Source organism: Amblyomma mixtum, chromosome 8, assembly GCF_055824585.1.
Source record: "Amblyomma mixtum isolate Tamu chromosome 8, ASM5582458v1, whole genome shotgun sequence".
In the NCBI taxonomy this organism is placed as follows: Eukaryota; Metazoa; Arthropoda; class Arachnida; order Ixodida; family Ixodidae; genus Amblyomma; species Amblyomma mixtum.
In genome coordinates, this window is record NC_143019.1 from 57098373 (window position 1) to 57124853 (window position 26481).

General features: G+C 47.9%; 2 protein-coding genes across 3 annotated transcripts in view; one reads left to right on the forward strand and one right to left on the reverse strand.

Moving 5' to 3' along the window:
• Positions 1-19105, forward strand: part of LOC149332566 (phospholipid-transporting ATPase ABCA3-like) — a 60767-nt gene extending 41662 nt beyond the window's left edge. Inside the window, exons 17-26 of the mRNA XM_089558190.1 lie at positions 1466-1613; positions 2984-3109; positions 6023-6280; positions 7662-7918; positions 9308-9460; positions 10666-10824; positions 13452-13633; positions 14947-15120; positions 15899-16121; positions 18872-19105. Of these exons, the coding sequence (XP_089414316.1) occupies positions 1466-1613; positions 2984-3109; positions 6023-6280; positions 7662-7918; positions 9308-9460; positions 10666-10824; positions 13452-13633; positions 14947-15120; positions 15899-16121; positions 18872-19105 (1914 nt within the window). The remainder of the gene's footprint in view (positions 1-1465; positions 1614-2983; positions 3110-6022; positions 6281-7661; positions 7919-9307; positions 9461-10665; positions 10825-13451; positions 13634-14946; positions 15121-15898; positions 16122-18871) is intronic.
• LOC149332560 (MAP/microtubule affinity-regulating kinase 3-like) overlaps positions 1-26481 on the reverse strand; it is a 634516-nt gene that overhangs the window by 342906 nt on the left and 265129 nt on the right. The gene's annotated exons all lie outside the window — the stretch shown is intronic.

Genomic DNA, 26481 nt, shown 5'->3' on the forward strand with positions numbered 1-26481 from the left:
GCAATTAACCCCCTGTCCTTTGCCAGTTGCGGCAAAGTTAAGTGTAGCAACTTTGTCCTCCTCCCCATCGCTGAGAGGGTGCTGCAGGTGAGAGTTAAGTCATCATCATCATCATCAGCCTGACTACGTCCACTGCAGGGCAAAGGCCTCTCTTATGTGTTTGCAGTTAACCCCCTGTCCTTTGCCAGTTGCGGCAAAGTGTAGCAACTTTGTCCTCCTCCCCATCGCTGAGAGGGTGCTGCAGGTGAGAGTTAAGTCATCATCATCATCATCAGCCTGACTACGTCCACTGCAGGGCAAAGGCCTCTCTTATGTGTTTGCAATTAACCCCCTGTCCTTTGCCAGTTGCGGCAAAGTTAAGTGTAGCAACTTTGTCCTCCTCCCCATCGCTGAGAGGGTGCTGCAGGTGAGAGTTAAGTCATCATCTTCATTATCAGCCTGACTACGTCCACTGCAGGGCAAAGGCCATTCCCATGTCTCTCAAATTAACCCTGTCCTTTGACAGTTGCGGCAGAGTTAAGTGTATTAACTTTGTCCTCTTCCCCATCGCTGAGAGCGCGCTGCAGGTGAGAGTTAAGTCATCATCATGCTGACTATGTCCACTACAGGAAAAGGGCCTTTCTATGTCTCTCGAATTAACCCTGTCCTTTGACAGCTGCGGGAGAGTTAAGTGTAGCAACTTTGTCCGCTTCCCCATCGCTGACAGGGCGCTGCAGGTGAGAGTTAAGTCATCATCATCATCCTGACTATGTCCACTACAGGACAAAGGCCTTTCCCATGTCTCTCGAATTAACCCTGTCCTTTGACACTTGCGGCAGAGTTAAGTGTGGCAACTTTATCCTCTTCCCCATCGCTGAGAGGGTGCTGCAGGCGACAGTTAAAGGTGCACTGAAGAGGAATCTGAACTCGTCTTTTTGCCGCGGGAACTCGATCTACACGTTCTGAGCATTCTTAGAAACTTCGATTTATTGCCCTGTGTGGCTGATTTTCCTAATTAAATCGAATTAACGTCCGGCTCCCGCCTTTTTTTTTAATTCTCCCTCGTACGGTGGGCGGAGTCGACCAACGCGTGGAGTGCCTTGCAGCCAGCTCCGTGGAGGCTTTGCTTTCGCTTTATTTTGTTTTTTAGGTTTCCGTGAATAAATAGTTCAATTCGCAGGTAATACAGCCGAAAATAAGCCCGCAGAAATAAAAATACGCGCGGACTATTTGCTTCTACGGACTACTACGTATTACTCCGCCGATGGCAGAGCGGCAAGCCGCCGCGGGACTGGCTGAAAGGCACTCCACGCGTTGGTCAACTCCGCCCACCGTACGGGGGAGAATTAAAAAAAAAAAAAGGCGGGAGCCGGACGTTAAGTCTTTGGATGTTCATTTTTCTTGTGGCGCCTCAAACACAAGATACTACGGCTAGAGTGTTCTGATACGTCGACTATGTCACTGAAGGGATTCTTGTCTTACGCAGGTGAAACAATTGCACCTCCTGACAGGCATGAGCATTTTGCTCTATTGGACGCTAAACTTCATATTTGACTTCCTCTTCTACATGGGAACCGCGCTGATGGTGCTACCGCCGCTCGCATACTTCGAAGAGCTTTCGGGCACAGACTTCCGTGAGTATTCTCCCCCATCTGTACACCGCGTTCCACTGAACACCAGTGCTATACAAGCAGGAAATAATGCCTGAATGCTGCTGATGTCGGTGGTATGTCAATTGCATTTTGCGTTAAAGGTTAAATTAACGTCGCGGTCGTCACACGATTGCGCCCTATTGTTCGCTATTCCAGGGTTAGCGCATGATGAATCTTCATTACAGGCGCATGTCCTATTTCTTACACATTTCATATATCTTTTAGAGCCCCTTTTATAAGAACGTCAATTTGGGCTAGATGGTGCTTCGTGTGTAATCGTGCGGCAGAACATGGACCGGGGCAAAAAAGATGCCTGTAATGCAAGAAGTGTGAGCCTCGGCTTCGGGAGATAAAGATTCTGGGCAGGAGTGGAGATATGAAGGCGTGGGAGCTTTTTGAAGCATTCCACATTAAAAAGAAGGGATTAGATTGTGTGATACTTCGGTCCACCTTTTCAAGACTGAGATATCATATCTTGAACGATTTTGTTGGTGCCTTGTTGTGCCGGTTTTTTGCGCATGCCTTAAATTTTCTATATATTTGTTGGCTTTGCAGTAAATAAACTCAGATGAAGTTAGCGCATGTCCCGTGTCAGTCTTTCTTGTGTACGTCTTGCTGTAGCGCTATTAACATTTCTGTCTCAAAGAGCACCTTTTACAATAGATAAATACCGACTCACTGAACTGTTCTCACTATTTGTTCAAAATCACCGGAAAAGAATATTGCTGGCTTAAAGCGAATCTGATTGCACCAAGACGTGAGGGCGCACGGTCATATTAAAAGGCGGAAAGTAATTTTCGCCCTTAGTGAGGACAACTCGGGCGAAATATTGTTCGCAGTCAAAATGAATTCTTTGACTTTCTTCGTGTATGTTGACTAGTCCGGAAGCAAAATACGCATTTATGGCTCTGAAAATTTTATTGAAAAAATTGGAAGGATACTTCAACTCCGCTTAAAAGGGTGTGACGTGATAACGTTAAGAACAGTCTCCCTTTAATAAAGCCATGCATGAAATAAGTTTTGAGGTTCCGTGCCGAGACCGGTTTCCGAGGTACACCTGAACCTTTCTCTAATAGAATAGGAACACGGAGGGGGAGGCAGGTGTTGTGCACCTGCGATTTGTGTACGCTGGCATTCTCAGTGCACGGACTCTTTCCAAAATAACCAAAGCATTCCGGAAATTCACCAAAAGCGACTGTTTTTTTTAAAACTCAGAGTGCAACGTCAGAAGTTCATAGCAGGAAATTCAACCAAACCCAAACTGAAGAAACAATGTTTTTTTAGTGCAGCGTAGCGTTGACGCCTGTTATAAAAAAAACTATCCGTATTCTTACAATCCGTACCTACCGCAGGTCTGATATTCGTGCTCAACCTCCTCCATGGATACGCGGCTCTGCCCTTTATTTACATCGCCTCCTTCCTCTTCGACAACCCTGGATACGGCTTCACTGCGCTCTCCATACTGATGTTCGTCATCTGTAAGTGGAGCTAGCAAACGGTTTGACGTGCTTTTGTGTTATGCGCTGACGCCTTATGATGTCACATATGGGGACGCCGTGATGCTTTGTGTGGCTATTCTGTGTGTGTGTGAGACATAACACCAGTAATGACATAAACGGAAGTGATGACGACAGGCCGGAAGTGACGTCATCAAATCGCAAATGACCAACCAAACCGGAAGTGGCGTCGGCTGGCAGGGGGCGCCATCGCCTAAACCGGAAAAGTCATCCCTAGACCGGAAGTTATTCGCACTCAGGCACAAAGTGCGGCTATGCTATCGCATCACACATGTAAAGAAATTAAGTGCCCCCCCCCCAAAAAAAAAAAAATAAAAAATAATAGTGGTCGATAGGCTTTGTGTTGTGAGCGGATTGAGGCTTAAGGTTACTACTGGCGAGGAGCCAACATAACGGATTCTTTCAGCAAAACTGGCATGTAAAAGATGATAAGAGGCCTTGCTTTGTACAAAATGTGAGATCGCCAAGGCATTTGATCTATACACGAGAAGTCCAGATGAATGCGGTGGACTGACTCGCTTTGCCATCCTTGCCAGCAAGGTTTCTAGGGCGCTTACTTTTGACGGATAGTGAATTTGTAAGCAATGTTCATAGAGATTCGCCTCCTGGGTTGTAGCTTGTTATGAAGCGGCACGAATTAAAACGCTTCACTGAAAAGAAAGATTCGGGTGTCCTACTTATCATGAGGCCATCGCTTTTCGAATAGCCCACCTGCTGCAATGTAGTTCCACCAGCAGTTAACTACTGTTTTCGCCCAAGGCTTTGGTGAAGGCTTTGGTGGTTGAACGGTTGGCGACGTCTTCGCCAGACTCCACGCCTGCAACCAAAAGTGTTCTTGTTTTACTGGAAGAAGCAGAGAGGGCAGTGGCCCGAGGCCCGTATATTGTGACGTAGATTAGACACTCAGGGCAGCCGGCCTCAATCTGCGGCGGGGGGCAAAGATTAGTGTAACGTTAGCAACCTTCATTGGGGTTACAGTGAAAAAGAATATATTCCTTTAAAACTCTCACTCGAATGCAGCTTTGGCTTAATAATGAAGCCACAACGCATGCCTTTATTAGTGAGTTCTAATAGTAAGTTTTTAATCAATTTTGTCTGCTCCTACGAGCCAAGACTTATGAACTCTCTTGTATGGCGTCGCTTTAGGGACAGTTGGAAAAATGGGGTGCGCCTGACTTCAGTATTTCAGCATATCCTTTCCACTTCAGATTTCTTTTATGCGCACAGAAAGAAATCTGAGTATGAACCAACTAGACCCACAACGTATATTACTGGATTACCTTTCCACTTCGGAGACTCAATTTTTTTCAGCGCTAATAAATGTGATGTGCAATCGACCAGGACTGACCAGAAAAGGAACCGTAGTGATCGAAACCGGCATGTCGTATAGCCGAAGAATTAATGCTCAGCTTAATAAATATGTCTGGAGTAGCATGCTAGGCTCATAACCAGGCAGACTTCTCCTTTACTCATTAAAGTCTCTCTCTCTAATAAACTGGTAGTGGTCTTCTAGTATCGCACCACGCGGCCACATTTACTGAAGCTGACGAGAGATTATCTCATCTCCTCGGGTAGCTTCAAGCTTGTTACATGTACTAACAAGTGCTTGATAACCTTTCCGTTTCCCTATTATTACTGCAAGACAAGAGCCTAAGAGCTGGACTGACTTAGAATGCATCAAGCTCTTTGTCCGACCGGGCATTAGCCGCTGCGCTTAGGCTAGGCCCGATTAGAACAAGGGTTACTCTGCCGCTCGACACCAGCCGCCCCAAGCAGGACACTCAGGGCGCTGTCAAAGTCGCAGTAACGGCAAAGTCTCAGTAACTTTCTAATTTCTCGGTGGACACCTGAACCAGGCCATGAGGGAAGGGATGTTAGAGGGAGTGAAATAATAAAGTTGAAGAAGCGTCGTAGTACGCCGCCGCGGTGGCTCAGCGGCTATGGTGCTCGGCTGCTGACCCAAAAGACGCGGGTTCGATCCCGGCCGCGGCGGCTAGAATTTATTTGGAGGAGAAATTCTAGAGGCCCGTGTACTGTGCGATGTCAGTGCACGTTAAAGAACCCCAGGTGGTCGAAATTTCCGGAGCCCTCCACTACGGCGTCTCTCATAGCCTTAGTCGCTTTGGGACGTTAAACCCCATAAACCAAACCAAACCAAACCGAAGAAGCGTCGTAGTAGTTTTTCGTACTCATTTCAGCCACCTGGGGTACCTTAAAGTGCACTGACGTTGATCAATGGCGTCTTCACCCTAGAATTTTGAATATTTTTTACGAACTTTCAGAAACCAACTACACGCTTAGGTGACAGTAACTTTTCGCACTTTGCTTATTAAGCTTAATTCTTCGTTCCTCAATAAAAACCAATGTATGTTCTCCAAGACTAGCACTAATATACAGTTTCTAATTTTTCCTTCATGTGTTCGTAGTTTAGACCACAAATAATGCCGTTTTGGTGCTAACCTACCGCCTCCATACCCCCCCCCCCCCTCTCCCCATTCAAAAAGTCCCAGCGCCCCTGTGCCCAAGAGCCGAAAACCATCGCCTATGGTACAACACGTACTATCGCGCTCAATATGAGTTGCAACGCGCGGTCATCGACCGGGGCTCGTTCCGTGGTGTGCCTCCTCCAAACAGTCGCTCGGAATTCTGGGAGAAACTGCTGTTCCAGGAAACAACAGCACCCCCGCTCTGGAAAAAATTTCTCCCAGAATTCCGAGCGACTGTTTGGAGGAGGCACACCACGGAACGAGCCCCGGTCGATGACCGCGCGTTGCAACTCATATTGAGCGCGATAGTACATACCTCAACTGTTACCGAGCAGCAGTGGGCAGTAGTTTTCACCCCGCTTCAACCAATCTTTGTCCTCCTCCGCAGCCTCCGTGGGCTGCCTGGGCGAGGTGTTCATGGAGCATTACGCCAGCGAGGTGAACAGCGTGTTCGTCTCGGCGGTCATCGGCACTGCGAGGGAGGTGGTTCGACTGCTGCCCTCCTGCTCCTACTCGCGGGGCATGACCAAGATCCTGCAGCTGGCCGCCGAGAACCGCGTGTGCCACATCGGCGGTGCCGAGCTCGAGAGCCAGTGCACGAGCAAGATCGCCGAGGCGAAGCTGTCCATTCAGCGCTGCTGCGACCGTGAGTCGGGATTCCTCTCACATAAGAGATGTGCGCTAAACTCACTCACTGCTGTTAAAAGTTAGTTAATAGATAACGTTTTAAGACAGAATGCCGGCGTCTTAAAATTGCTAGCGGATTAACGTAGATAAACCGTAGCTAAAGTGTGTTGGTCTTTGCGACAGTGTACTCGTATACCAGGTGTGTTAGCTGCTGCCGGGCGCTGTCATTCAAGCCTTCCGTGCCATCGGCAGACCCGCATTTGTATAAACTAGTTGAAATAAACATTATTACTATTAGTAATTACTCATTGACATCCACCCGAGCGCAGCCATACGGCTACAAAGGAAAGCTATACAGCTTTCTCAGAAACTTCGTAGTTAAAGAAAAATTCGTCCTGGTCCGGGGTTCGAACCCGGGAGCACCGCTTCACCGGAGCAGTCGCTCTACCAATTGAGCTAACCGGGACGGCAAGCTTATGGTAGGGCGAGAGGGAATTGATCAATAACTAAAAGTGGGAACAGTGTTGGTCAATTTGACCAACTTTGTAAGCACTGTCGAGATCTAAGGGACCTCCGAAATTCAGTAACGTTTTGAGAACAATTTTGTTTCTAGTTCTGCTGCTAATAAATAACAATTACAGCGAACAAAATCCTCACGATATTTTTAATGTGATAGCAATATACTCCTCATTAGGAAAAAAATGGGTCGTCGGAAGCTAAATTTGCTGATCGGCTGGAAGGAAGTGACGTCAACAGAGTGGAACATCCATTGGCTGAAGAAAAGGCGTCACTTCCGGTTAAGGCATCAACAGCTTCTAACGTTACCGCATTACCAACATACAATGTAATCGGTTTGGTTTATTTGGCTTTAACGTCCCAAAGCGACTCAGGCTATGAGGGACGCCGTAGTGAAGGGCTCCGGAGATTTCGACCACCTGGGTTACTGACAACGCACAGCAGACGGGCCTCTAGAATTTCGCCTCCGTCGAAATTCAGCCGCCGCGGCCGGGATCGAACCCGCGTCTTTCGGGTCAGCAGCCGAGCGACGTAACTACTGAGCTACCGCGGTGTGGCATACAATGTAATTAGGTGTCCCTGTTAATTAGGTTTTGTTTGGTTTATTGGAGTAAAGCAACGCAGGCTATGAGGGACGCCGTAGTGAAGGGCTCCGGAAATTTCGACCACCTGGGGTTCTTTAACGTGCACTGATATCGCACAGTACACGGGCCTCTAGAGTTTAGCCTTCATCGAAATTCGGCCGCCGCGGCCGGGATCGAACCCGCGTCTTTCGGGTCAGCAGCCGAGCGCCGTAACCACTGAGCCACCGCGGCGGCCCCCTGCTAATTATTTCGGTGATGAGCGCTGAACCTATCTCAGTTGGTACCTATCTCAATTTGCAGACATTGACAGCCCAGACCGGACGGAATACGTGATCAATCCGTTTGACGTGCACCAGTACTCCGCGTTCTACGAGGTGGTCACCCTGTCCGTGGAGGGTGCCGTACTGTTTGTGGTGCTTCTCATCATCGAGCGCTGGATCCGCAGCGCGGAGCAGGCGCTCAGCTCACTCGAGCCCGAAGCCTACGGAGAGGACATGGGTCAAATGATGGCCAAGCCGTCTCCCGGCCTATTGCGAGACGTCGCTGGCTCGAAAAAGGTACTTTGAACTCTAATTCTAGGCCTCCTGACGCTTGTGTGCTATCCCGTCGGGGCAGGAGAAAGCAATTTGCAATAGGTATACCTCAGTGCCGTTCAATGTGTCTTACAATAGACCTTAAGATGCACGCTTTGGCTCGTGAATTGTAAGAACACTTCTGAACACTTCTAACGTAGTGTGCCTTTTTGTCTTGCTGGTTTTTCTTTACGTTTTTCATTAGAAGTTGGAGTCGTCACATAATCAGCATTGGCTTTGTACTCAGAGTCAAGCAAGTCCAATCAGCGAAAAAGCTGAGGCAAGAATGTGTAAGCAGTGATGTGGCATGAGCAGATCCGAGAAACGTATAGCAAAGAAAAAAATAGCGAATGGTTTGGCGTGGCTAAGAACGGAATATCGTGCAGTAGCACTATAGTTACGGTGGGCGCTTAAGATCGTTACGTGCTAAAGGCATTGGACCTTTGGTATAAAGGATTTAAACTTAAAGGCCTATACTTCAAAGGCATTTATCACGAAGGCCTTCGCCCTATAGGCCTTTGGGTAAAAACCTGGGTAAAGGATCGTGCAGTAGCACTATAGTTACGGTGGGCGCTTAAGATCCTTACGTGCTAAAGGCATTGGACCTTTGGTATAAAGGATTTAAACTTAAAGGCCTATACTTCAAAGGCATTTATCACGAAGGCCTTCGCCCTATAGGCCTTTGGGTAAAAACCTGGGTAAAGGCCTAAAGGCCTTAAAATTTATTAGCAAAGGACATGGACAATATAGATATTAGCCAGATATTAGCTATATAGCTAGCCGAATCCTGACATTTGCCTGCTGCTAATTATTTATATCTTCGCTTGTGTGTTTTGATGTGCTGAAAAACTTCCTATTTATTGCTATTCCTGCAATGAAAGCTTAAGTTGTTGGTAGTGCTCGTGTTTTCTCCGCTTTTCTGTACGTCTCGTATTCTGCGGAAATTTTGACACCTTTTGACAGCCACTGAACGGAACATTGTCTCAGTATCATGAATGATCCGCGAAATCGAAACTCCGCTAAACATGGGCACAACATTCTACTTAAACTGAATAAAAGTTCTACGTCAATTGATGATACTTTTTCTCTTCCTCCGGACTGACTTTCATTTCTTCCGCGACGACGCACACTTTCCGAGTACGAGATTGGCGAATATTTAAAAAAAAAAAAAAACGAGGGGAATCAAACGCAGTTGGAAGGGATTCAAGGGGCCTTCTATCGAACGCAAGTGTTTCTGCTGCTTTTCTTTACGGGAAAAAAAGTTCAGGGAGGGCGGACATTTCAACCTTATAATCACCTGGAGTACTTTGCAACTGAAAAATAAAGACGACTAAGGTGTTTATTTGAGTGTCAAATTGACGCCGCTTTTTGCAGCCCAAAAGACAGGAGGACACGGAAGTAAATATGGAAGACGCAGTCGTGGACGCCTTAGTGCGTGGACAGATGGCGCCACAGTCACGGCCTCTGATGCTCGTTCGCCGCCTTCATAAGACGTACGGGTACACAGAGCACAACCTCGTGCTACAAGTAAGTGGACGCGTGGTGGTACGCGTTAATGACAAGTCTGCCGATTATGCAATTATTCAACGCCAATGATTGACGTGGATGGCATTCACCTCGGCGAAAGTCCTTTTAAAGCAGTAGTTTACAAAAATGCCAAGTTGAACATGGTTTGTTTTAAAAGCCTGTAAAGGTAACGTCAATATGAAAGGAAACATATCGTCCCGCCTTCAACCGATTAATTTATAAGTGTGAAAGAAATGCAGATTATTCTAGTGTACTCAAGAGCTTTTTCTCCGGATGGATAAACCCCATTAAACATTTTCAAACTCAGTGCAGAAGTGAGAGTTCTTCCCTGTGTGTAAACCCTACTGGAAGTTTCCATAAGGCGAGTCCCGTAATTCCATATATTTCCGTATGAATCATATGGAGTCAGGATGGTGTCCATAGAGCTGGTATAGACATTGTGGAAAACGCGTATGGAAACTTTGGGACTCTATATGACGTCATGCACATTTTATGGAAGTTCATTGGAAATTTCATGGAAAGTTTATAGACTCCCTATAAAATACGTATGGTTGTCCATATATTTGTCCACTTCATATGGACTTCGTATTCCCATAATTCCGTATGAGTGATTCGTATGGAACGCTTCTGTAGGGAACTGCTCCCTTTCGCACTGAACCTGCCTGTGCGCCCGTCGTCGAAAGATAGCGAACGCGACTTTGGGGGAAAAAATAGAAGACTTCGAATGAAACACACTGCTTTAGATTGAGTGCTGGACGGTGTAAATCGAGCACTGAAAGCTGCGTGCAACTATGGCGAGGAAATAAAACTTTTTCTTTGACATTGCGCTGCCCAAACATACGACAGCAGATGTACAGCACGGTCCATTCTTGAAGGGAACATGCGATCACGTGGCCGCCGCGCTTTGTGAAGCGCTGCCTTAGGAGTCGGCGAGGATTGACGGCACAATGCACATGCGCGGCAAGCACGCCCGGCTGCTCTTTCCGCGCGTGCGCCTGGTGCCTCCCATTCTCACCGGCACTGAGCGGCAGCTCTTCGCGAAACGCAGAGGCTATGTTCCCTTTAACCGTGGACCGTACTGTACGTTCTCCGCATTTCGTTTGGACACGCATGCATGGAGAAATGGAGGCTATTTCTGTTCAGCACGTCAAGATTGAGTGAATTTTCAATACGCGCTGTGTACTGTGGTATCCACTGTTACCCAGGGTCTGTCATTCACGGTTCGCAAGGGAGAGTGCTTCGGTCTGCTGGGCGCCAATGGGGCAGGCAAGACGACGACATTCAGGATCCTCAACGGGGAACTGCTGCCGCACGCAGGGGACGCCTACATTGGGCCCTTCTCAGTCGTGAACGACACGGAAGATGTGAGTGCGCATGCGCTATATTACCTTGGGCGGGAACCTGAATGCTATGCTGCACAGAGGAATGATTATGCTAGAAGATTAAGCAATTTCTCCTTACTACCTAGGGGAGTTGACTGCTGTAGTTCATAATACTGACGTAGCCATATAATAAGTTTGTAACTCAGAACGCACCTATCAGCACTGTTCGAGCGTTGTGCACACAGTAAAAAAATTTGCAGCCTTAAAGGTGTAGCGCTCATGGCTGCACCCTTTCCGCACCCTCATTTTCTTATATTTTTGGATAAGGGTGCGCTGAGCACGTTAGCACCTTTAATGCACCCATGGGCCCTTCAAAGCTGCACGGGTGCAAGGGCGTTGTAGTTCCTTCGGGTGCAACGGTGCGTAAGGGTGTGCGGTATTCTTTGACTTGTCGAACAACATTCCAGTAGTTCAATCAAACGTGCTTTTAATATGATGTGAGCTAACCGAGTTATCCATTAAAAGACAGCTGCAACCTTGATTCGAGCAGCTATGACTGGGACCTGCGTCCCCAGAATGTGATAACTGTTTATTTAAGCTGAAGTGCTAAGCGTCACAGACTCCAAATAGGGGGTCGCTGAAATGGCATATACGAGGTCTGTTAGAAAAGTATCCGACTTTTTTTTTTTTTTGCGAACACCTGATGGATATGAAACAAGCGCGCTTGCACCAGCCGACCTTGAACCTTCGTGCGCATGTACGAATATTTTCCGGCCTGCCGATAGCGTCAGTCGCTGGGACGCAGCGTTTGAGTGAGGCAGTGCGCAGTGCTCTCGTCGGTTTTTTATTACAAGGAAAATGGCGGAGCGACAGGAGCAGCGCTACCGCATCAAATTTTGCCAGAAACGGGATTACAATCAAGAGGAAACTGCTCGGAATATTTAGTGCGGCTTTCGGTGAAGATGCTATGAGCAGCACACAAATTAAACAGTGGTACAATTGGTTTAAAGATGGCCGCACATCGGCGGAGACCGAGCCACGCTCCGGTCGGCCATCATCATGCCGAAATGACCAGGTCATTGCCGAAGTGAACGCTGTGGTGATGCGGGACCGTCGTGTGACTATCCGAGAAATTGCGGAAGAGGTGGACATCAGCAATTTTTCTGCACATTCCATTATCCCCGAAGATTTGGCCATGGAGAGAGTTGCGGCAAAATTCGTGCCGAAGCTGCTTGGCGGAGCAAAAGCAGCTTCGTGTTGAAGTCTCGCAGGACATGCTAGATTCCACAAACAGTGACCCCGACTTCATAAACACCATAATCACTGGTGACGAGTCTTGGGTGTACGGGTACGACCCGGAAACCAAATTCCAGTCGTCACAGTGGAAGCATTTTATGCCACCGAGACCAAAGAAGGCCCGCCAAGTGCGCAGCAATGTCAAAGTGATGCTGACTGCTTTCTTTGACTCCCTCTGTGTGGCACACCACGAGCACGCATCCTACAGGGTCAAACAATGATCAAAGAGCACTATAGGGACGTCTTCCGTCCCCTACGTAGTGCTGTGCGGCGCAAGAGGCCGAAGTTGAGGCCAACAGGAAATTGCCCCATCCATCACGACAATGCTCCTGCACATTCCTCGCACTTGATTCAGACTTTTCTGGCGAAAAGCCACACTCCTGTAGTTCAACAGACTCTTTACTCTCTTGATATGGTCCCCTGCGACTTCTGGCTGTTTCCCAAGGTCAAGAGGACATTGAAAGGAGCGCGATTTCAGACAAGAGAGGACATTAAGGCTGCAACGACAGCTGAGCTAAACTCCATTCCGAAAGAGGCCTTTTCGGAATACTTCCAACAACGGCTGCACCGCTGGGTGAAGTGTGTGGAGTCCCAAGGAGACTACTTTGAAGGTGATTAGGTTTCCAACGCTCCAGTTATGCCATTTTTTTTTTCTTCTGCAAAAGGTCGGATACTTTTTTAACAGACCTCGTATAAACTTAGAGAAAGTATGCGCGGAGAGGTATCTGTTGTTACAGCCGGCGTCTTCGCTTCGGCGAACGCGGTTGTTGCGATGCGCGTCTGTGCTTTCTTCTCACCTTTTTTTTTTAACTCTCTTCTATCTGCACGTGGCAGCGGAGGTGGCTCGGCTCGAGCCAGTCGGCAGGCCCGTGCACATTACTTTTCATCCTTCTTTCAGTCGCAACAACAAATGTGACTCCACAGCAAGGAGCTTGAGAAAGAGCGAGAGACACACATCTGGGTATTATAATTATTGTTGGAGGTGCCGTAACGCTAGTGCAAAGTTAGACAGGTCGTTGGCAGCTTTTCGTAGGGAATGTTTAGCTTAAATTCAAGAGTGCACGCCAAGAAAGAAACTTATAATCGCCTTTTAAAGCAATAAAATCCTATGAAACTTTAAAGCAGTCGGAAAAAGGGTGCGACAAGCATACTTTGCACCCTTTTAGGCAGCCAAAAAATGAGGGTGCAACTGTAACAATCCCACCCTTGCTATGGGTGCGACGAGAATACTTTGCATCCTTTTGGGAGGGTGCAAGGATGTGAGTTATAGACACGGAAATGCACCCATAAGGGTGCAAATTTTTTACAATGTAGTGTATACAAGAACGGTTCCGTATACAAGTGTTAAAACACGCGTTATCTTTGCCGCGCAGTTCCAGCGGAACCTCGGCTACTGCCCTCAGCGGGACGGTCTCCTTGATATGCTGACGGGTGTCGAGACTCTGATGCTCTTCACCCGCCTCCGAGGCATCGAGATGACGCAGGGGTACATGGCGGCGCTCCTCGAGATATTCCGCCTCGAGGAGATAGCCGAGCAGCAAGTAGGAAAGTACAGGTATGCGATTGCCGCTTCACTCAGGGCGACAGCGATAACTGAGCTACTGGCCGGTCGCTCTGTGTTCCTGATGAACTAAACATCTTGGAAATTGCACAGAGTGCGCAAAAGATGGCGCCCCTGACGCAGCAGATTGGCTGTCTACCGCAACGCACCAAGTGGGTGCTGCGATTGGTAGAAGGCTGGCTGCTTGTTCCGTGCAAACAGGGGCAGTAGTCTTTGAACCAGGATTTGCCGAGGGATCGGTGTTGTGAAGGTCTGTGGACGTGTCCGTTGCGACAAAAAGGGCTTTGCGCTAGGACATTGAGAGCCCCGAAGTCATGGCTTTCTTAACCCTTGAACGCCTGAATTTAAGGAAAGTACAAAAAAAGTAAAATAATATTCTTATACAAAAATTCATTTGATCTCAGATATCAGGATCCTCCTTTCTCTAATGGAAATATTTTTCTCATCACCAACTTTTGAGCAGTCCTACACGCAGGGCACAAGGTAAGGACACTATCTGTAGTATGTGGTAAGACTTGAAACATATGACATCGGCTTTATGCCATATTTTTCATCACACGTGTTGGCTTACGCATGACAAAGACCAAATCTTGTTTTCTTTTCTTGCGGAATCAGGATGTGGTCGTTCCGGTTGATTCTGCTCACTGCGTCCATAGAGAACACTGGCGTCGCTAGTGCATGAAGGGTTTAGAGCCAGTTTCACCTGCTGTAGCGAGCGCAAGTGTGTATACAGTAAACTTTGGGAGGAACTGCGCAAAAAAAGCGGTGTGTATGACACTAAAAATATATGGGTTCAACGGAAACAAGGTTTGCGATGCCAATGCACACGGCTTCTCGAATTAATATGCTGAAAAAAATCGGCGCACTAATTTGGCTTATGAGACTGCTTTGTTCTACAAACAAAATGAGACTCGGAGAATGGTACGACTACTCTTACACCATATAGGCAACAAAATACTGGTAGGCAACAAAATACATCCGAAGACATACTTAAGGGCTTTGAAACAGCTTGAGGCTTGTTCACTGAAACCTTTTCACCAGTGCTGCTTTCTGCGCTCATTAGGCTCACCAGTTATGTAAGCTGCTTTGAAAAACTAAAGACCATGTCAGCTGACTGATTTGTCGCACGTTCTTTTCATGACACGTGGTAAAGTCGAAAAGTGCTAGGAAGCGATACTAAGATGAGAACAAGCCAATCGGATAACAATGGCGATGATGCATTTGCACTGCCAGTTGTAGATCAGGGATAACTTTTATTGCTTGACTTGCCCTCTCCCCAGTGTGTATTGTGTCCCTTTCCTGTGCAGTGCCGGCAACCGCCGTAAGCTTTCCTTGTGCGTGTCTATGCTGGGCATGCCGAACGTGGTGCTGCTGGACGAGCCCTACGCTGGTGTTGGCTCCACGGCGCGAAGACGCATCGTCAACTACGTCAGCGAGCTCCAGCGGATCTCAAAGATATCCATCGTTCTCACCTCACACTGGTGCGTCTCGCTGGCCTGTCTTTTTTTGTTCGTTTTTTTGAGGGAGTAGAATGTACAAACATCCTGGCTAAGGACAGACCTTCGAAATAGAGAACCAGCCTTGTGGGTTTAGGATTTATGGGGTTTAACGTCCCAAAGCGACTAAGGCTATGAGAGACGCCGTAGTGGAGGGCTCCGGAAATTTCGACCACCTGGGGTTCTTTAACGTGCACTGACATCGCACCGTACACGGGCCTCTGGAATTTCGCCTCCATCGAAATTCGACCGCCGCGGCCGGGATCGAACCCGCGTCTTTCGGGTCAGCAGCTGAGCACCATAACCACTGAGCTACCACGGCGGTTAGAATCAGTCTTATTGTTAGTGCTCAAGAAATTAACAGTAGTCGGTTGGAGACGCTAACCTGCACATTAAAAAGGCGCTGGCATGAAATACGTATGAAAATGTTCCTGAAGGCACTGCGTTAGTCCAGCGAAGTTGTCTTGAGGCGCAGGCTTGGCGCTAATTTTGGACGCGTCGCCCGTCATAAATTCCGTCCATTGGCTGGAGGGGAGTGACGTCACCAAACTTGAAGTGATGTCACTTCAGAGGGGTCGAAAGCTGATAATGCCCATGGTGTCATTCATTCAAAATGTCAACACAAGCATGAAACCTTTTGCGACTGAGGAAGGAGTGGAAGTAAAGCAAACAAAATCAGCTGCAGTATGCGAATGAAATATCAGCGTGCTTAACGTACACAGTAGACAACTTAAACTAGCATTGTGGACGTCTTGTTTCGCAGTCTCTCGGACGTCGAGTTCCTGTGCAACCGCATCGCCATCCTGAACGAGGGCAGGCTGCAGTGCCTCGGAACACTGACGCAGCTGAAGGAGAAGTTCGGCAAGGGCTACGCCATCACGGTGAAGACATTCCCGGACAGGAAGCATGACGTCACTTACCAGCAGGACGTGGCTCGTGAGGTCACCAAGAACTTCAGCCAGGCCGAGCTGGTGTACACATACGAGGTGTGTGCGACTGTGTAGATGGTGGTGCCGCAGTCAGTTCTGGATTGTGATCCCAGGTATATACATGGTCTGTTCTGAAAGTAGTAGGACTCATTTTTTTAAACAAAGTTTATTCAAGAGAATAGTACAAACGATTACAATTTTTCAAGGTAGCACCCTTCCGTACCTACACGCTGCTGCCAATGAGTTTTACAGTTTTCGTACGCCTCCAGGAACGCCTGGACCGGAATGCTGTTTAGCTCCCTCGTCACGGCCTGTTGAACCACCTCTACCCATCCGTGATGTTTCCCCTTGAGCGTCGATTTTATTCTCGGGAATAGAAAAAAGTCTGGCGGGGCCAAGTAGAGACTGTAGGGGGGCTGAGGCAGCGTTGCCGCCTTGTGCTGGGCAAAAAATCGGGGTCCTCATTCACATGATGAAGAAGATCCTACCGGTTGGCCTTTTCCTTCTCTGACAACACTCCCGGCACCAACTTCGCGCACTCTTTCCTCATGGATAAGTTTTCTGTCACGATCTCAAAAACTTGGGTTTGAGGAATGCTCGTCATCAGCAATCATTCTGATACTCATTCTACAATCATTGTTAAGTAAATGTTTCACTCGCTGCACATTTTCGTTGGTCTTGCTGGTCGAAGGGCGTCTGGAGCGGTCGTCTTCCTCCACTCTTTCCTTACCTTCTCGGAACAGCTTGTGCCACTCAAAAAAACACCTGATCTACCCATGGAAGCGTCACCGCAGGCCTCCTTAATCATGTTGTGAGTCTCTTTGCCCGTTTTACTAAGATTTACTGAAAATTTGATCGCGTATCACTGATCCAGTAAACGCTCGATGATTCTGCGTGACGAGACGTTTCGACAGGGGTGCACAGTACAAGCGACCTGCTCTCTTGAACGGCCGAGAGCCGACTGCCGATTTTCCCCAGCATTCCCAATATCCCCCTTCAACGATCCTGCACGCGCAGACCACCTCTCGTCCGCCCGTGCGCTCAGGAAAAAATCAGTCCTACTACTTTCAGAACAGACCCTGTATAATACAGAGAGAAAACGTGTAGCTAAAACATTACTCTGCCTTTGCCACTTAATTCGCGTCAGCCATATTGATATGCTGAATGCATGAAATTTATACGTTTGTTGAAACCCTAATTTATATATTTAATTCGGAAATTCTATTTGGTAATGCGCATAATATAGCTCTCCAGTCTATTGTGAAAAAGTTTTTACAGCACTCCCTCCGTTGCACTGTAGCAGTTTTAAGAGTCCCGTACGGTTTGCATATTGTTAAGAAATGACCCAGTTGGTGACGAGCTGACGAGCCCCTCAAATACACGCAAATTACAAGAAGGCGATTTAGAAGACGCGCGAAACACAAAAAGAACCCTTTACTCCCTCAGACGATCTAGAAATCAAGTGTGTTTACACAAGCGCCCCAACGTAAGTCATTAAGAGGTGCACGTTCTGAACTTCATTACAGCATGGTGTAAGTAGTCGAAGTCCCGATGAATGCACTAAACAGTCACTAATACTCAGCTGACTTTTTTGTAAGATATGTAGTGCTTTAATGCGTTCGCTTTCTTAGAGCACAACTCTTAGGCGCCCGTTCCTGCGTTACGCGTCATCGCCATTATAAAAATGTTCTATAGACAGTCTAGACTTCTTATTTACTAAACTGACTTCCTATAGATATTGCTTTTTGTCTATTCATAGTCTATAGACCGTCTATAGACAAAAGTCTACTAAAAGTGTATGGCCATAAATCTATAGATTGTCTATAGACTGTCTGTGCCATTTGTATTGCCTATAGAGTTTTGTCTATAGTCAGCCTATAGACTTTATAGACAGAAGTCCATAGACACTCTATAGACTGTCTAAAACTTTTTTGTAAGGGGGCGTTGTCTCCGTAACACGCCATATGCCAGGAGGCCTGTTAGCACCGTAACACGCCGCGTGCCAGCCGTGGCGAGTGGCGTGAAAATACGTGAAGGGCTACGCTCAATTTTCGCACTACCGCCTAGCGTAATAGTCCGTCATTTTTTTTAGTCGATGATGATGGCATGATAGAATGCTAGTCGCAATAAAAAGCAATGTACGAGGCTGCATTCGCAGGCGGGTTAATAAAATATTTGCTCCCAAGGTTGAAGCCAATGTTTTGCTGGCCTTCAGAACACTGCGAGATAATAGACGAATTTATAATGTGCTAATGCCAGGGATGACGCTCATGGTGAATGCCCTCTATGGCACGTCTTGTTTTCGACGTTGTCACTTCAAGACTGACAATGACTGGTGGCAATCAACACAGTGTTAAAAAAATTGGCGGGGGTTTCGCTTTGGTTAAGCCTGGTAGGTTGCGAAAGCAAAAGCGCAGCGCCTCCAACTGAAGGAACGCAGTGCGCCGCGTCTACAGGTCACGCGTGGCTACCGACCGCCGCTGTGCGACGACTCGACTTGGTAGCCCATCTCTCACCGTGGTATGACGTCACGCTATGACGTCACTAGGCATGACATGACGTCAGAAGTCATTCTAAATGTCATGCGTGGCTACCGGCCGCCGCTGCGCGATGACTCGACTTGGTAGCCCATCTCTCACCCTGGTATGACGTCAGACGTCATTCTAAAGGTCAAACGTGGCTACCGGCCGCCGCTACGCGAAAGGCCGTTCATGAGCGTAGTATTGCTTTCGCAATAAAAGCACGTTGAATAGTCCGACGTTATCGCCTCTACTTCCACTTTCTTCATCTTCCTGCTTTCCTTGCAGGGCGTGCTGGAGTTCCGCATGGCCCGCGTGCGGATGCCGTGGAGCGAGATGTTCACGAAGATGGCGAAGATCAAGAAGCGCTTCAAGCTCCTCGACTTCTTCATCTCGGACACCTCTCTGGAGCAGATCTTTCGGAGCGTGACGCGGAAGGAGGCCATCGAGTCGGCAGCGGCTGCACAAGCACCGCAGGCTCCGGTGGCGGGGCACACCATGGCCACCACGCTGGGCATCTAGAGCCCGCACGTTGGTGGCTGTATATATATTTTCCCCAATACACGCTCTTTATTCAGGAATCCATGGGCTGTACTCTCTTGTTACGCCTACACTCTAAAGAGAAAGGAGTGTAAAAAAGGGAGTAAAGTTGTCCTCTGGCGTTGCGCTAGAGGACAACTTTACTCCCATATAGGTGCATTTGTATTTAGAGTGTAACATACGCAGTTGGACAGCACGTCCTGTGCATGCGGATTAAACGCAAACTCTGTCTCTCGCACAAATGCTGTTGGAGGAATGTAAACCAACCACTAGACCAGCCAAATTCTAGAGGCCCGTGTACTGTGCGATGTCAGTGCACGTTAAAGAACCCCCAGGTGGTCGAAATTTCCGGAGCCCTCCACTACGGCGTTTCTCATAGCCTGAGTGGCTTAGGGACTTTAAACCCCATAAAAGCAAACCAAACCAAACCAACCACTGTCGAGGGGGCCTTTACTCGGCTTTCGAAACGAAGAGCGCGCAGGCTAGCGGCGGCGGCGGCGAGCGGCTCGGATAACACGGATGCAGGTGTCCATAGGTGTGCAACAAAAGGGGAGACGGGATGCAGTTTGTAGGTGCTTCGCGGTGTTTGTACACTCCGGCCGTTCGCGCCGGCAACTACTTTTATTCAACCATCACTCTACTATACTCTGTTTCATGCATAGCAGGCAACGCTGCCAAAGCTAGCGCGCCTGTTCACGCAGGCTAAGTAGTTCGCCATATCAGAGCGAACACAAGCATATCTCGTAGCTACAAATCTATCTTAAGTGCCGTGACTGGCACCTCCCGCACTTCGCTTTACCTCTTGCACCATTTTCGTCGTGCGTCTTGTCGAGATTTCGAGAAGCAAAAAGTACACGTGGCGGTATGATACGCGGTTGGTAGGGCGAATGGCTTCTACTCAATCCGCGCCCAAAAAGTAGTTCACACTCCGCGTAAATTATGGCCAGAGAGCCCGAATACTAAGCCCCTCGCAGCTTCGACCATTATTTTCAATGCAACTACATCGTTTTATACCGCTCTTCGTATTCGTCCAAACAATGACCGGAGTTTCGAGGAGAACGAATGATACGTGGCGGAGTAATATATAGTTTCGCGGACGCATTGCTTCAGCAACCTCCGCAGCGTTGCCTGCTATGTACGAAACGGAGTATAGTGTTTCTACTGCGCCGCTTGGCTGCAACATTAACAAACGTCCCGTGCTCCAGTCTACAGCGTTACAAAACATCTTTGGCGAAACGTCGTTAAGACTCGCGCCGAGCGAGCGTCTACATGTGACGAGCTAAGCACACGTCTCAATGAACCGCACTCCGTGGTCCGGACAGACTTAACACAAAGATTAAATGTGTGCGTTTCCGGAGGCGCCAAGTAGCTCACATGACGTTAACTAACTCATCGTTTCATTCACAGGCTGAGCGATTTTTCTGGCCGCATATTTACCTTGAAACACGAGAAAGCCAGTAGACAACACGCGAGGAGCGGCTTATCACGGGTTTCGCACCGACTACCCTTTACAGATATCAGCGGCATTGCAGCTTACAAATGGGGATCGGAAGTTGGTCGCTGCTCAAACAATCTGTTCTGCGTACACAGCTGTGCTTATGGGCGTTTAGGAGTCCAAATCAATAAAACATCATCGTGTAGACTTACCATGAGTGGACGATCAAGTTGGATTTCGCTGAAAACGTAATACACGAGAGGACACGCCTACGACACCGACGCATCATGGACGCATCCGCGCCCACAGTTGCTTGCAGCCCGAATGACTTTCAGCCGTCTCGGCGTCAAATGGGAAACAAATACCCGTTTCACGGGTCCATTTTTGCGATTCGCGTGCTAGCGGTGTGTAGCTTGTTCTGGTATCCAAGACAACAGAGGGCAAATGGTTTATAAGCTTAACATCTTCAGTCGCCCATCATAAACCTTATGGTTTTCACGAAACCTTTCTTCTTTGTCCTTACGTGCCGCGCCCCACACCGAATAGTATGTGGCGCACTTTTCGAATAATAATTAAGTTGCATTACATAGCCTTTTTCAGTGTTTGTGTTTAGAAAACTGGTATGGGCGACGGCAGTGTGTCATTGGTTCCGAAGCAACAGGTATATGGGGTGGAACGAAAAAATTGGCTGTGGTTTAGCTCTGGTTAAACCTGGAGTGACGCTAGAGCTCCGCCGAGCCACCTACTTATACAGATGCGACAACTCTCCCCCTCTCCACTCCAACCCCCCCCCCACTCGACACGGCTCATGCGCACAGCTGTTGCAGCTTGGTTTCGCCTGAGCGCCGCACCGCCGGCAGCAGCAGCTGCTCCGCACCACGTGACCAACTGGCTCAAGGCCACGGCGCCGCCACGGAGCTCAAAGGGTGCCACGCTGAAGGCTCGAAGAGCTGGCGTAGTGTAGCTCTCGCTACAAAAACACTGGCCTTATGATTTTTGCGGCGCAGCACTTTCACACGTGAATGCAAACTGGCAAATGTTAATCGCACACAAGACCATGCTTTTTGAGACTCTTCGAACGGTGTTGCTAAGAGATGGGCACATCCTTGAATTTTAACACACCTCAAACCCCCTTTGTTTTCAGGGAGTTTTAAGGAGAAATGTGGAATCGCTGTTCAAACGTTTCTTAGTTAAACGTGCCGTACAGTAACGATTAAAAGATCGAATGAAATTGTCTCGAGCGATTCCTTTAAGGGAGAGCGTGTTCAGTTGACGTAGTACAGTTTACCGGTGCCCTTATTTCAGGAATGGCTGCCTTTGCTCGCTTTTCTTGTTAGCATTAGACATTCTTTATTTGTGTTACAATATACGTCATGGTGTAAAGAAAAGGAGCCTCCGATGGTTCCTTGCAAACAATATACAAGGAACAGCTATAGAACCCTACTGAAGCGTTTCATACGAGTCGCTCGTATGGAATTATGGGAATATGGAGTCCATATGATATGGACAAATATATGGACAACCATACGTATTTTTGCATGGAGTCTATAAGCTTTCCATCAAATTTCTATTGAACTCCGATAACATGTACATGACGTCATATAGAGCCCGCAAGTTTGCATGCTTCCCATAATGTCTATAACAACTCTACAGACTCCCGACTGACTCCATACGATTGTTACGGAAATATGTGGAATTATGGGACTCGCCTTACGGAAATTCCAGTACAGCTGTCTCTGCGGAATTCCATCGCGCAGTCTAAGCGCATTTTGTGGAAGGACATGAAGAACCCACCGCGAGGGCTCCTTACCGCGAGCATCGGCTAACATGAGCGGGGCGTGGCGCAGACCGGTGGTTTGTTTCTTGTCCCGTTTTTCGATGTGCCTTTGCGTTCCTTGTAGTATTTTGCAATGGTGTGTCTCCGCAGAACGTGTCTGCCGGGAGCAGAAGGGGCAGAAGGCCTTTCGTTTCCTTTGCGTCTCGTGTTCCGCGGCAGCCTCGGCCCTGTTCAGAATGTAATGTTGGATAGTTAGGCCTGACGGTTTTTAAACTATTCTGGCGCTTTCTAAATTACCTGCAAAACACCAACTTAGCCCTTCCGATCAATGTTGTGCGACGCTTATGACCCTATAAGCAGCGGGTGATGTCCGGCTGCGCGTGATGCTCGGTGGTTCTGGGACCTCGGAAGGATAACACCTGTTCCAGCCAGCAGTGAAACTAGCCACACCCAGTTAATAGAATAGAAAAATTTTTACTCATTTGCGGTACCCTCGCATTATTGCTTGGGAAGGAAGGAAGGAAGGAAGGAAGGAAGGAAGGAAGGAAGGAAGGAAGGAAGGAAGGAAGGAACATTTATTGAGAGAGAAGAAGGTGGTTGGAGCAAAGCAAGTGGAGTCTTCGTCCAAGACCTCAGTGGTTCTGGCCGACGCCAAGAGATCGATGGCGATGAGCCTCATTGTCTACCGAATATGGGTGTTCTATTCGAAATATTACGCCTATACGGCAACGTCGTTCAGCCAAACAAACCTTATTCAGTAATATTCTAAATTGATCAACACCACAAAATAAATAAATTAATTAAAAAAATCCCCTGTGCCCCTTGGTTTCTGTGGCTGTTGGCTTCTGTCATATTTATAACGAGCACCTCATTCCCCTTCCCTTGTTTACTTAATTGCTTAGCGAGGGCCTCGGTTCTGGCAGCCTTGACGCCATAGGAAGCATAAGAGGGTTCTCACGCAGCTTCCACCCTTTCCGTTCGATTACGTTCTACGCCACACCTGCGGTAACTGAGGACGTTCTACGTCCGCCGCTTATGAACGTGGGTGGCGCTGATGAACACTCTCAAGGTTAGGTCACTTGTAAACATAAATACCCCCGAAAGCAGAAGATTTGACAGCCGTCGCCGTAGCTCAGAGGTAGAGCACCGGACGCGTAATTCGGAGGTCGTGGGATCGGATCCCACCGGCGGCATGTGGTTGTTTTTTCTTCTGCTTTTCTAATCAATTAGCTTTAAGCGATAGCATATTCAGTAATATTCTAAATTGATCAACACCACAAAATAAATAAATAAATTAAAAAAAAATCCCCTGTGCCCCTTGGTTTCTGTGGCTGTTGGCTTCTGTCATATTTATAACGAGCCCCTCATTCCCCTTCCCTTGTTTACTTATTGTATAGAGGTCACCGTAAAGACCTTTATAGCTATGTCGTTGACAATGTTTATCGACCAAATTGAGCATGAATCCTGTGGTTGGAGTTTCTATTTTAGGACTCCATTGGTCGAAGCTGCAACGGCGACCCTTTCTACGAGCAACTTCTGGCCCTCAGGGACCGAGTTCAGCAGGGCGGCCTCTCACCGGTTAGGCGTTGGGTAAAGAATGGGGAATACAGCCTTGTTTTTCTGTATGGGTAGACATCCGTGATTTCTCCACAGTGTCGGCATTCTGGCTTGTAAAGTTCTGCTTAGCAGGTGTGTACTGATTCGGTCTAATTCCGAAACGCTGGTAAGTGCCACTCCACAGTAGAGAAGGAGGAAGAAGAGATTTCGTGTCCTCTCCTTCGACAAAGAAGGTGACCGAAGCGTTGCTGCTTGCCTAAGCCTGCAGCACCTACTGCGCTTCCTCTTCAATCCCCAGGAAAGCGTCGACGAACCAGTCATGACCACGTCGTGTCAGGGAGGGTCCGTGGGGGCTGCCGGTCCCGGAGTGGCACAGGGCCCTTCTGAGGGCATCGAAGCCTCCGACGCAAGTTCCAACGACTTTGATGTGGGCCACTGCTCCGTCTCGAGGGCAGTGTCGGGTCCGGAAGTCAATAACGATGGACCCGAGGGTGCTGACACCAGGGAGGAGGTGCCTGTACCGGATGCGGAGCAACCCCACGGTGTGGCTCTTCAGGAGCAGAATTCTCGCACCGACGAAGGTGGCCGAAAAGAGCACCAAAGGCGAAGAATTTCTGCTCGGCTTTTGGAGGTGTTTACAGCAGTCAACGTCGCATACGGCACCGCTTTCGTGGTAAGCTGATGCGCTGCATGGGACGCTCCTGAGCGCGGCATGTGCTCCGCCTTTCTTCCCCCCCCCCCCCCCCCCCCTGTTCTCTACATGGTATGGGCACGCGAAAAGCTCCACACAAATGGGATTTAACGGCAGTGCATCGTGGCGGAGCGCAGCGGAAATATTTCGGCTATGTGGACGCTCCTACTATTGCGTTAGCATTACAGTCCGCACATGTCCAACAGTTCCGGACAAGAATTTTGAAAACTGGGAAATTTTAACATACTGTTACAAAAATATTGAAGACAACGGTGACTGCCGTCGGATGATCTGCGGATATTTTGATTGTTATAGCGAAATCTTCCATGATATGGAAAAATTGCTTCCATCAACGGTTTCCCGTTCAAAAATGCTTTTGTCCAGAATTGTTGGGTATGGTCGCCAAATTTGTTGATTGGTCGAGAGAGGTCACGTGACGTTGTGACATTATCACAACCTGCCTGCCGTGGCAGATGGCAACCTGCCCACCGGACTGAGAGATCATGTGACCTTGTGACGTATTTACAACTGGCTCAGCTGAAAGTGAGCGAGCACTTGATTGCGAGATACGAGGTCTCGAGAGAAAACTGTATATGTGCATCAGCATTCAAAGAATTCATTCTTTTCTGCTAATTCAGCTGTGGGATAGAGGTGGACTAGTTGAATGCTGATGTTTGTCTCAGCTGCAACCTCGAAGCGCCGCATAAAAATTGATGCAGAAACATCAAAGTAGCAACAGTGCGGTTCTCTAATTGTATTGCATTCCACTGGTAACGTGCGTTAAGCTTACCTGAAGTTGTTTTGTTAATACAAAGAACGCAGTTTATGAGCGATTCAATACCATGTTGTTTAACTTTCTCGCTCCACAAGTTTGCCTTCAGTTATTAATCGGCACATGCAAGTGCAAACCACCCGCATGTTGAACAGTTACGTTTTCACATGTCTCTTTTGCCTCTAGCGTTTTTCTTAAAATCATGGTTGCTTTCACAACATCTAAGAAAATTCGGAATAAGGTTGACTTTTTAGATATCAAACTGGAGAGTGATGAGATGCGGCAAGAAAAACGGCCTCGTGCCGTGATTGTCTTTTTTGTCAACAATGAAAACAACTCGTTCCTGAAGAGCAATTTCAGTTACGGCGTATTTCCAGGTGAAAAACAGCTTGCTTTTGCGATTACATGGTTAGGCCTAAACTTACATTGTGCTTGGTGCAAATAATAATTTTCTTATCGCTTACAATTACGGAGCAAGAATCAAGTTTGCGTGTACAAAGCGATGAAATCAGAAGTTTATTTGGATCTATTTCTCAAGACTGGCGCATAGAATGACGTAGAATATGCAAAGAAACTGCGAAGACGTTTTAGGTTCATGCCTCGCACTGGAAGGGACCAAAGCAGAGCCACTTTTTTCAACGAGGCCAGCAAGGCTTCTGGCTGGGGTCTGTCCGTTTACTGTCGGCGGTAGTTTTGTCTGCGCGCTGCAGGTACTGTAGGAGTCAAAAGTAATTCATACAAGTTCCGAACCATGCCGCACTGCGTACGGGCTCGAACCTTATCAGGCACTCCTGGTGTCGACACCGGTACAGTTACTTCACCGCATTACGAAGTTTGCCGACCTCGTGCGAACTATGGTTTTTAGCAGATGACTTATACTGCACACTTTAAACAATTCTCCGGGCTTACTTACAATAACGCAAAGAATTACAATTAAGATATCATCTAAAAAAAGGCCCATGCCTTCCTGGTCCGATAGTTGTTACCTCGAGTTACTCTTTACTCATTTTAAGGTTACTGAGTACTTTCATTCTTTTCCCCGCACAGTTAAAATCCGCCGCTGTGATTGTTACCCATATTTGATGGGCTGAATGTTTCCCGAATCTTTCCAATGTTCGTTTGATTC